General features: G+C 39.4%; 1 protein-coding gene across 9 annotated transcripts in view; it reads right to left on the bottom strand.

The window, feature by feature from the left end:
- Positions 1 to 12,249, bottom strand: part of APBB2 (amyloid beta precursor protein binding family B member 2) — a 318,929-nt gene that overhangs the window by 170,399 nt on the left and 136,281 nt on the right. For 3 of the 9 annotated variants that reach the window (XM_073342191.1, XM_073342192.1, XM_073342190.1), the window contains one exon: positions 5,315 to 5,383. The exons of the other annotated variants lie outside the window; for them this stretch is intronic. In XM_073342191.1, coding sequence (XP_073198292.1) covers positions 5,315 to 5,333 — 19 coding nt within the window. In that variant the 5' untranslated portion in view covers positions 5,334 to 5,383. The remainder of the gene's footprint in view (positions 1 to 5,314; positions 5,384 to 12,249) is intronic. 9 annotated transcript variants of the gene reach the window in all.

Here is a 12,249-nt window from a genome sequence, read left to right as displayed (position 1 = left end):
GCTGCTCCAAGAATCTGGTTTCAGAGTTACGGAAGTATTTCAATATGGTAAAACTGATTCCATTGCCATTGCAGAAGCCAGTAATTACGAAGATGCCTTGCCATTATGGCACATTTACTTCCTAATGCACCTAGAGTAGGCATGTTACGATAGGACACACAGCACATCATTGAAAATAAAAAGGGAACATGAAGGATTTAAACTAATGAAGAAAATGTGTTTAATATTCATGATTACATTTAATTGAAATCATGAGACTTAAAGAAAATAAAATATTAAACCACAGTTTTCCATGAATTAACCCGAACCCTGTACTTCCAGAAAGACCATAAAGGAGCACTGCTCTTTAGCATACACAGCATAAAAGTGCTCCAAGTGGATAGGCCAGGATTCGTGGGAGACCACTGTTCCACTGGACCTGCTAATCCATAAGGGTCAGATCTTCCTGCTAGCACCCAGCCTGTGAGTGGACGGGAAAGAAACCTTGTCCCTCCTTAAAGTCCCAGAGAGTCTGCAGAGCTGCTCTGCAGAGGCTTTTACAGTCTTATGTGCCCTAAGACGCTGGAGACTTGAAAGAGCCACACACAATGGAGTAACTGCCAATGCTCCCACCACTACATATGCAATGTCACACTGGGAGTCCCCACACGTCAGAATGCTGTGCCACACAGTGTGTGCTCCCCCTTTACTCCACCCACACTTCCTATGCTCCCTCGTGTTATGTTATAGAACTGCACCTGCCAAAGCCTTAGCTTCACCTGCAGCGTGTAGCTACACGCAGCAGTGAATGGCTCCGGCAGCGGGAAGAAGCAGGGAAAGGCTCTGGCAGCAGGGAGCTTCCCTGACGCAGGGAAAAGCTGTGAGAGCGAGACACTACACTGCTACAGGGGAGGCACTGCTCAGGCCTATGGAGAGCCACGTAGTGTATATCCCCTAGGGTTCTGGCATATCTGTACTCCACTCACCTAAGCAGTGCCTCACCAACCGTCTACACTGCTATTTATACCCATGCTCATGGGACACGCAGTTCCTGCACTGTACATGCCGCCGTAAGTGTAGACCTACCTATAGAGAGGGACAGAATTTACCCCTTGCTGCCAGATCCTGTTGTTGGCCATTTTTAAATACTTCACTAGAACAAAGAAAGCAATGAAGCAGTAGAGGTAAAGCGGAGAACAAAGAGAATACAGATAAAGAGAAAAAATTATAAGGCATACTCAAATAATTATTTGCAAGCAATACTGGTTCATGCCAATGTCAGCCTTAATATGGTCCCAACTTCGTCATTCATATAGTCTGGGTTAACTTCAGCATTGTGGGCCTGATCCAGCTCCCACTACAGTCAGTGGAAAGACTTCCTTTGATGTCAATGGGGAGATGTGAAAGCCACTAGAAACCTAGCCTTCTGCAATTTCCATAGCGTTCTGAAAGCCCCCTGGAACAGACAGCAGACGTTTTTTAATCAGACACTATAATGATTAATTTAACCCTCTTGAGCTTTGATCCTGAACTCAGTCCTATACTGCCCTGTTAAGGACCCTAACCTCCACCACTGAAATGGGTAGGAGTTTTGCCATTGACTTCAATGGGGGCAGGTTCAGCTATCTGAGTGTTCCACAAACATTAGCTTATTTACCTTCATAGCATCCCTGTGAGAATATATGGTATTATCAGCCCTATTTAATAAATGGGCAGCTGGGGCACAGAGACATTAATGTCAACAGTGCTGCCCAATCCGAGATGCCCATGACCTGATTTTTCAGAGAACTTAGCATTTTATATCACTTTTTCATTCAGAGAAGAGTTCTCATTGACTTCCGATGCAACTGAGAGTACTCAGCTCTGGTGAAAATCAGACCTCAGGATCTCAAGCCGGACACCCAGAAAATGAGGAGCACACAGCTAGTAGCCACCTGTGACAAGTCTGGTTTAAATGATGTGCCCAGCATCATGTCGGAGCTCTGTGGGAGAGGCAGGGATAGAATCCAGTTCTGCAGGGTAGCATTCAACTTCCTTAACCATGAGAGCATCCTCTCTCTTCCTGCAGTCCCCTGCCTCATTCACTACAACCCCCAGCTTCTGCAACAAATGAGGCAAGGGATCTACAGACAAGCGGTTCCACTCTCCAAAACTGGATTTCTGGGCTGCAGCCCCCTGATCCCCAACCATGTTAACACAGGTCCAACTCGGTATTGGCACCGGTAAGAGTTTCCCTTAGGGAGCCAGTCACAGCACACATTTGCAGTGACATAGAACAAGCATCTTCAAAACCAAGCATTATTTTGTCTTTTCTCAAAGGCACAAAGCATGTAGAGCAAACCATGAAAGCAATAAACAGCCTACATGCATGGGTATTACTTACGCCTTTGTAAGTTTCCCTCAACCCCCATTAACTGTGTGGCTGAGAGAAGCACATTGCCCCAGTCACAACATCTGCCTCTCTCTCTGTCATCCCCTGCCAGCCTTTCACTGATACAATCTTGGTGGTCTCCCCTAGCTCACTCATACCCCCTTCCAGGGTCTTTGAGGTTTTAGATATGCTTTGATCCCAGGCTTAGCCTTGGGAAGAGTAGCCATTCTAGCCATACGTAATAGCTTCTTCCCCACTGATGGCCCAGCCATTGTTAGCTTAGATGCTTTGAATGTGTACACCTGAGGTTGTCTTGCCTTTGCCATTGTTCCATTTCCTGTGGGTCTCCTGGCTCCACATCTCTCTCCCTCTCCTGCAAACCCTGACACAGCTTCCCAGCCTCCCCACTCTAGCTCCTCATCCCAGTTCCCTCACCTTAGTCCCAGGTCCTAGCCTCCCACCCTAATCCCATCCCCTACCCCAGGCACAGACGTCCCTATTCATGAACCCTCTAAGTACAAATTCTCATCCCCCGGCATTTCAGTCAGGTGGTTTCACATTGCTACCATGCTGCCAGGGCACCAGCAGGGAACCACTAAGAGCACAGGAGAGACAGTCTCCCTCCTACCAGTTCCTGTGCCTGGCACCCCAGTGTCACCTGGTTGCAGAGACAGCAATTGCAGGGAAAGTCCTTTTCTGTCCTTGAAGCTCTGGGCTAAAGCATGCTCAGTGCAGACAGAATCTTCAGAGAATATAGCTGCCAAACTCTAATATGTCTCGACTAAGCATGTGCAACTTCGATTTTTTGAGAGGATGAAAACTTGGCCAAATTTGAACGGATTTTCACAGGGATGGCCAAATACACATCTTGACACCAGGGTGAACCCCCTGCTAAATTTCAAGTCCCTGCTCCAAAGCATGGAGGAAATACAGTTTCTAAACTAAATTCTAATTTTTTTTAAACATGGGCAAAACAAAATATTTTTCCCTAACCTTCTTCTGGGAAATGGTGTAACCATTTTTGCTGAAATAATTATAAATAGAGAGAGTGTTAGCCTGAGACAGACCAGCAACATGGAAAGTTTCAGCCCAAATGGTTAAAATTTGGCAAAATTAAAAGTAAGTGAAAATGGTGTTTTATAATGGGAAGCACTGAGCAACCTTAACTACAGGAATCATATACCTGTACAACCATTCACCAGGGATGATGGTTAGTATATAGCTTCAAAGAAAGTAATTTTGGGTACTGAAACAGAATACTATATACACAGGAGTTCAGCTAGATTCCTTAACTCCTGTTTACTTATCTTATTTTTTTTTTAAATTAATCCTTTCTCTCCCCTACGTCCATTGTATCTAATACAGACCTGTTGTATCTCATCAGAAAAACATTAAAAGTTGACATACTGGGTCTAACCAATGGCCAGTACCAGAGTTTCAGAGGGAGTGTAACAGAACAACGCAGTTGGAGTGATCCAACCATGTCTTCCCCTGCCAGATTCTGGCAGTCAGAGGTCTAGGGTCTCCCCAAGCATGAGGTTGTGTCCCTGACCATCTTGGCTAATAGCCATTGGTGGACCTATCCTCCATGAATTTACCTCATTCTTTTATGAACTGAGTTATATTTTTGGCTATCACAACATTTCATGGCAATGAATCCTACAGGTTAACTGCACGTTGTGTGAAAAAGTACTTCTGTTTGTACTAATCCTAATTTAATTGGGTGATTAAAATCGCTAGCTTGTGTATTGTGGGAAAAGGTAAATAACACTTCTCTATTCACTTTGTCCACACCATTCATGATTTTATAGACTTCTATAATCGCTCTCCTTAGTCCTCTCTTTTCAAAGACGAACAGCCCTAATCTTTTTAGTCTCTCCTCAAATGGAAGTCGTTCCATAACCTTGATAACCTTTGTTGCCCTTTTCTGAACTTTTTCCAGTTCCACTATAACCTTTTTGAGGTGGGACAACCAGACCTGGACACAGTATTCAAGGTGTGGGTGTACCATGGATTTATATAGAGGCATTATGACTTGCCGTATTTTCTATTCCTTTCCTAATATTTCCTATTATTCTGTTAGCATTTTTGACCACTGCTGCTTATTGTGCTGAAGTGTTCAGAGAACTGTCCATGGTCTAAGATCTCTTTCTTGAGTGGTAACAGCTAATATAGATCCCCCCATTATATATGTGTGTAACTGGGATTATTTTTTCCAATGTACATTATTTTGCACTTATCAATGTAGAATTTCATCTGCCATGTTGGTGCCCAGTCACTCTGTTTTGTGACATCCCCCATAACTCTCTGCAGTCAGCTTTGAACTTAACTATCTCCAATAATTTTACATCACCTGCAAACCTTGCCTCTTCATTGTTCACTCCTTTTCCCAGATCATTAATGAATATATTGAACAGCACAGATCCCAGTACAGATCCTTGGGGACCCCACTGTTCATCTCTCTCAATTGTGAAAATGGACTATTTATTCCTACACTTTGTTTCCAATCTTTTAACCAGATACTGATCCATGTTTGGGCCAGGACTATTCCACATCTGTACAGTGTCAGACACAATGAGGTCACGATCCTGAGTGGGGCACTACTGTAATACAAATAACAATATTAACCAAATAGCCCTTATTGATATTTTTCAAAAGCCACATCACAAACCTTATACAGTGCAGGGCTTTTTTTGGCTACAAACACAAGAACATCAGTATTCAAACATAACATAAATGTTTTTAATAGAACATATTTATTTGTGACTGTACTTTATTCAGCTTTTAAAAACCTTTCCTAAAGCAAGAATTTACTTAAGAAAGGATCAGTTTAAAAAAAAGAAAGAAAGGAAAGTGTTTGCTTGTTCCACTCATGAATGCAAAATTAAAACAAATATGGGCCTGGTAAGAAGAGAAAGATTTTTAAAGATTCTGCTTATGGAAATATGTGAAAGGGCATCTGACCTGGAAGTACTTCTGACATGGATCACAGGGCTTCAGCAATGGATCAGGAAAAGGATTATAATTTGAAATCTGAAAAGAGGGATCATTTAAGAAATTAAAAACAAAGAAAAACACAAAAGAAAAAACACCACATTATAAAAATTCCTAAAGAGCTGTTAAGCATGAATAATAAAATGTCGCAACATAATGCTGCTCAGTTTTCATAACTGTTGAAAGCTGTAGAATGTTTCAGTAGAGGGTCAGGTTATTTTGTAAAACTAATTAGAACAAATACTTTAAAAAACCCTACTGTCAGCATATTTTTTATTCCCAGTGCGTACTTTAGTAAGGAAGAGAGCAAAATATCAACAAGATTTCCCATTTTTAGAGCAACATACTGGGGTAAACATTTAATCATGTTATAAAATACAGGTTTAATCCTGCAGTTCTCACTCAAGTAACACTTACCCAGGAGAGCAGTCACAGACTTTGATATGCATGAGTGAGGAATACTCACTTGAGTAAGAATTAGCAGAATAGGGCCCAGCCTTTGACACTGGACAGTAGCAAATGGCTTGAACAACAGGTCCAACACTAGAGAACAATCAGGCAGGCCAAGAATATTTTTTTTGGATGGCACTTCCTTGGTGGTGAGTTTTTCTTTAATACAGTGTTTTGTTGTAATAGTTTGGGCGGGGGGGAAGGTTAAAATAATTTTTGAATGGGGTAAATAAGTACACTGGAAACCTATGCATCTATGGATACCTGTGATTAGGGTTGCAGTTATGCAGTATCTGAGGTTGCAAGTTCTAAACTTGGACAGAGACCAAAAAAAAAAAAAAAAAAAAAAACCACCAACATTTTCACAAAGCAGATTTTGTTTTCTGCAGAGATATCTAGTAAATATAACATAATATGACAAACTTATCAGGGTTTGAGCTTATCATCTCAGATGCTATGTAACTTCAGTCATAACCAAAAGCCTGAACGGCTTCATAGTAAAGATAGAGGATACAACAGTATTTAACTAAATGCTAAAAATAATTCTCTAAACTTACTAATAATATACAATTAAATTAAAAATTTATTTCTCTACAAAAATTAATTTACTATAACTTTTTAAGTGGCAAATTTCAGTGCTAAGAAGTCAACACTCTCATGAAAAGGTTCTGACGCCAATCTTAATTCTAGGTCTCCCCATACCACACTCACCCTTTACATACAGAACCTGCAACTCTGGTCTCAGTTACACTGGTGCAAATCCAGAGTAATTCCAGTGACATCCAGATTTATGCTGGTATAACTAAGATCAGAATCAGGTCAACATGCTGGAAGATTTCCTTCCTGCTATGTCAACCTTCACTGTGCCATCTTCAGCATACATGTTACATGATTATCTAAGCATGACTTTTTTTTTTTTTGGTCAATGCTAAGCCTTTCTTCTTGGGAGGGGAACCAGATCCTGAAAACACTTGCAAAGTTTGGGGAAACTGTGGTGGGGAATCGGGGTGCTGGTGTTGCTGCTACAGCCAATGTCACTTTTACTGGAGGAGAAGAGAAAGTCTGGCAGGAGTGACAAGGAAAGCTATTGTTAAAATAAGTTTCTAATACATAGGCTGGGAAAAGAGTATCTGCACATCTGGGTATAATGCTTAGAACATCCACAAATATAAAATTAGTTTTTAAAAGTCATATGATACATAGAGTACATAATCAGCAATAACCCAAATTTAGCTGAATAGATTTAGCAATACAGTTTAGATATTAGAATCCGAATACTCGGGTACGTCACTCATTAAAAGTTATACAGAGATTTGCTTGTGGAAAGCAAAATATATCAATGAGTGGAGATTGTCCCTCAGTAATTGAGAATTAGGATGGTTGTCCATTTAGAAAATACTACACTGAGACTAGGAGTGGCTGAACATGGAAGCTGGAGATAAGAAGCTTCTGATAGGGAAGCAGTAGCTCAACAGAACCAGAAGGAAAGTTACTGACTGGAGAACTCTAAACAGGGAAGGCGCTGCTTGGGAAACCCGGGGAGCAGGAAAGGAGTAGGGTTGCAAGCAGTTTATTTGAGTGCCTCTCCCTTACCAAGTGCCTACTTTGCAACAGTCAAGATCATCTTCTACTTCCCACTCTGGCTCCTAGGGCCCTTCTCAACAACCCACTTCAACACCTAAACCAGCTTCCCTGCTGAGCACTGACCCATTTCCAGTTTCTCCCATTTTACCTAACACTGCCGAGCTTCCACGCCCATCGCTAGCTCCCTCACTGAGCAGTTTCCTCCCCTGACTCCTGTCCAATTTAGAAGACACCCCAGCCAGCCTCCTCTGCCATATAACTTTATATGAAAATTCAGAGCTAAACGTATAATCAACCGCATAGCAGCAATGCTATCTGTGTTATAGTGATGTTCTTATAAGTCTTGTTAATGAAAATCCTTAATACTAATCTGTCTTTATATAATGCTATTAAGTTAAAACAAACTTAAAATCCTACCATGGGTTTAAGAATTCAAGTAGAGCACTTCTTCTTACCAGTTTTCTTGAGGGTTTCCCACCCCACTTCCTTGCCAGCAAAAATGTAGAGACAAGACAATACTCACAACAAGATTCTAACCGTTTTAAAGATACAAACAAATAATAGGTCTAACTCATGGTCCCTTGCATTATTATTTTTATAGGATTAATAGGAATTTTATATTAGATACAGATACAAACACAAGCACTTATACTTGACTGCTCATCTGAGGCACAGTCCTTAAGGACAGAGCGTCTTGCATTTTAGCTTAATAAAACTGTATTGTCACCACGTACCATAGGATTTTTCTTAAATCCAGTGACCGCATAAAAAATAAATAGAAACCCCTTCCATTTACACAAAGCGTAAAATAATATATGGTAAGGAGCTGCCCTGAACTTAGCAGAAGCATGGACAAGATGACCCAGCGAGTCTTTTTTTCCATTTAATTTTCTTTTCTTTTTTTTAAATTAGATTTTTTCCTATGCAGAATTGAATAGTCTGGCAGACAATAACCTGAATTAGCATCACGTGAAGACAGAGAGTGTGCCATATCTCGGCTTCTTGCAAGCAAGAATAAGACGACTTTCTGCCACCAGATCTGTATATTTCCAGAAACATCTTCTGTCAAAACAGTTTATCTTTTTGAATCCTATGGTTCAAATACAAGCACATGCAAGTTTAAGAACTTATTTTTTTCTTCATCTCTGCATAGATGCATACATTCTGCAATCAAAAATGCAATACACCTTATTTATCACCCCCTCAAACACAAACACACAAATTTCTATTTGGTAAAAATAGTGTATTTTTGGTAAAAATAGTGTAATAGAGTATTTCATTCTCTCTGTGTGCATATAAACTGAAAAACAAATTTTGAAACCTTAATTGAATTCCTGCAATTGACTGACCAAGCAGCCAGCTGGATTTGCTTTTCCAAAGCTTGCCATTTTTCTCTCTCCAACGTCAACCAAAATTTAACTCGTACCCATTCTTGAAGTGCCATATAAACCTGTTTTGGATTACCAAAACCAAAATAATCCCAACCAAAATAATAGACAGCAGGACAGCCTTTGTTTTCTTAACTCTGTGCCACATGTTTCTATTAGGGCAAACAAAGAAATAAACTGCCTCATAAAGCAGACAGGCTATCCAGATTCTTAACAAGATAATGGGAAGAAACAATGATAGAGGCTCTGCTAAATTTGCCAGGCAAAACGATTTAATCTGAACCAGACTGTATTAGTTCAGACTATAATTTTTTCATCTTCCACATAAATCTGACATAGATCATTTGACAACACTTAGATCAGGAAGGAGAGCTAGTCCAAGGATGGTTACTTACAGGCTCTATTACCAATGCCCAGCTTTCCAAATGTTCTTAATGGCACCAAGTCAATATCAAGCCCTTTAAAAACTCTTTTGATCAGGACATACAGGTGAATGAAACACCATGCATAAAGATGGTTTACACTCATGCAGCAGCTTTATTACTAAACATAGCTAATCGATTCCATAATTATTGTGCAATAAATAAGATGAGCCCAAAGGGAATGCTGGATTAAAGCCCAAAAAACAGCAAGCAGAAAGAACAGCTATCCTTAGCATAGATCCACACCCATTCAGCCCAACCACTGAATCCCATTTGCAGTATACAAAAGCTGCTTTGCTCCTGAAAAATTTAGGAACAGTGGTGCATATTCTTGAGCACCATCTACTGGCACATTAACTAATTTACATATATACAGACCTCTCTCTCTTTTATTGACCAATCTCATAACAACCAAAACCTTGACGCCTGACAATAATGAATCACTGTTCACCAGTTTATTGTTAGCTACAGTTTAGTTTTACACCAAAATTACCCAGATTGAAGCTAGAAGTTTTGAGCCAGATATTACTGAGGCAGTATACGTGTTTGGAAAAGCAAAGTACACTTGAAACAATGCTGCAGGAACAATACTCATTTGTTGGTGGCCAGAGCAATCTCATGATTCAATCAGGGTTCAACAGAAGAACATGTTTGAATGCAGTGTTGTTGTAGCCGTGTGCATTCTGACAAGTTCATCTGCACATCACCAAAGCCAAAAAGAAAAGGAGGACTTGTGGCACCTTAGAGACTCTAATTAGCCTATATCTATTTATAGATATATATCTATATATCTATTTTACACCAAATATGGTGTGAGAACAGGAATCCTCTTGGGACTCACAGACTTTATACTGGCTTAAGGGAGGATTTGGGAAGTAAATAAAATAAATGGGACATAATCCATTAGTACACTACATGAAGCTATCATAGATGAAGCAAGACAAAGTGTAATAATAAACAAAAGCCAAAATGTAAAGAATGGAGAGAAATCAAAGTACAGCAGAACCTCATTAATTCATATGGACTGGGAATCCATTACAGATTAGTTTGCAATAAACAAAAATCATAGAATCAGAATATAATTTAATCAAAATGTTTAAATCTAAGTACCTTAAGTTAGGCATATAAATAAAAGTGACCTGATTTTTAAGTGCTGAGCACCTGCAGTTCCCACAGACTAATAGTAGCTGTAGGTAGGTGATCAGCACCTCTGAAAATCAGGCCGCTTCTATTTAGGTACTTAAACATGGATTTAACAGCCTAACTTCAGATTTTAGGTTCGTAAATTTGATCTTTGCTCATTTATTTGACAAGTGTAGTTTAGTTTTAATTACTTACATTTTATGATCTGCTAGTAAACATACTGTAGTATATTTTGTAAGTGTAATCACAAGAGACATCACTATAGTGCTATCTCCATACCTTTGTGACATGAGACTATCTGATTTTTCTGAGGAGAACTGTTGGTTTTGCAGAGTAGCAAAATCCAGATTGGCAAGATTCTAGTGTATGGAGTACAGAAGTGAACCTTCCTTATGCTACCTGGCTAAATTATTTTATTTAATATTTATTGAAATAATCTTTTATTTGTCTTAAATTAGTATAGTATTTCTAACCATTTAATTTAATTTTCTCCTTTTCTCCCTGGCTCATAAAGGAGGCTTGGGTTAAAAATAGGAACCTGCTTGAAAATAGGAGGAGCATTCATATCCCTTCCCCGTGTCTTTAACATATAATGGTGATCAGTTATTATCAGCTTTCTAAATCAGAGTGTAACAAATAACAAAAGAAAAGGAAAACCATTTAGTCAAGAAGACTTGATAGATGATTAGTAACTATCTCCAAGGATTACTGCCTCCCAGAGTTTATTATAGAAGCCACTAACCTGCGCCAACAAAAAAAGAATGTTAAGACAACAGTTTTGGGCTTGGAAGACTGGGGCTCAATTTACTGCTCTGCCACAGACTTCCTGTGTGACTTTGAGCAAGTCCCTTAATATACATTAAAGACTGAGACATACAATGGTAATGGGGCCCATAAGTACCTTAAATAGGAAGACGTAACGACAGCAGTTTTAATTAACCATCTGACATTTTTCAGAAATTGAAACAGATTTCCAGATTCTGAGCTCCATTTTGCTGGGATTCTCTTATTCTCCTAAACCTCTGAGTTAAAATAAAGTTAGTCCCCATCTCCATCATCTTCCTTCCTAATTTTCTGTTCTCTGTTACTGACTGCAGAGGATGCATGCTGGCAACAGCATGAAACTGGTTGGGTTCACATTCTGTGGAGCAGCAGCAAGAGGAAGAAAATGCAATCCATGTCTATGTCACTCACATACCTATGTCCTACCAACTGCATTCACCGTTTTCAGTAATTGAATAGGGTGTATTTCAGAACACAGGATGTCTTTTCAACAGGGAAACTCAAGTTAGTCTCCACACTGTCAGTCTGTAATTTGCTGTCCCATTAAAACTGAACTAAAATTAGGCTCATAAACCTTACAACAAAAACAAAAACCAAGAACTACATCCCAGCGAGATTGCCTATAAAAGCAAAATTTTTCCCCTCTCTACAAAATCTTAATGGTGCAAACAGAAAATACTCTGTGAGAATTATAAATAGCTAATTTATAAACCAATTGTTATAGTTTTGTTTAAGCAAACTGAATACTAAAAAAAATTCTGAGTGCCAGACGAAGTCGTATCATACAGTAACTCTGCAGAAAGTTGATTGTTTGTTAGTACCTGAATATGTAACTTTTACCTTCAGCCTGCTTTGACAGCTAGATCAAGATCTTCTGTTTAATTTTGCTGTGTTATGTTGGGAAACCGTAATTCTTATTTAACTCAAGGCACTAAACCATATCTACAACTGAAACCAAGATGTCAAGCTTACCTTATGGGCCTTATAAACTAAGCAATTCATAGGGAAGTGGAAGGAGAATATAACAGAAATTAACTGAGCTTACTAGCATATAGATGTTGCTAAAGTTTGGCTAAATTACAACAGACATGAAACCTGGTAATAAAAGACATGAGAAAAGCAGAAAATTTAGTAG

Source organism: Lepidochelys kempii, chromosome 4 (genome assembly GCF_965140265.1).
Source record: "Lepidochelys kempii isolate rLepKem1 chromosome 4, rLepKem1.hap2, whole genome shotgun sequence".
In the NCBI taxonomy this organism is placed as follows: Eukaryota; Metazoa; Chordata; order Testudines; family Cheloniidae; genus Lepidochelys; species Lepidochelys kempii.
This window is presented reverse-complemented; position numbering and strand designations above follow the sequence as displayed.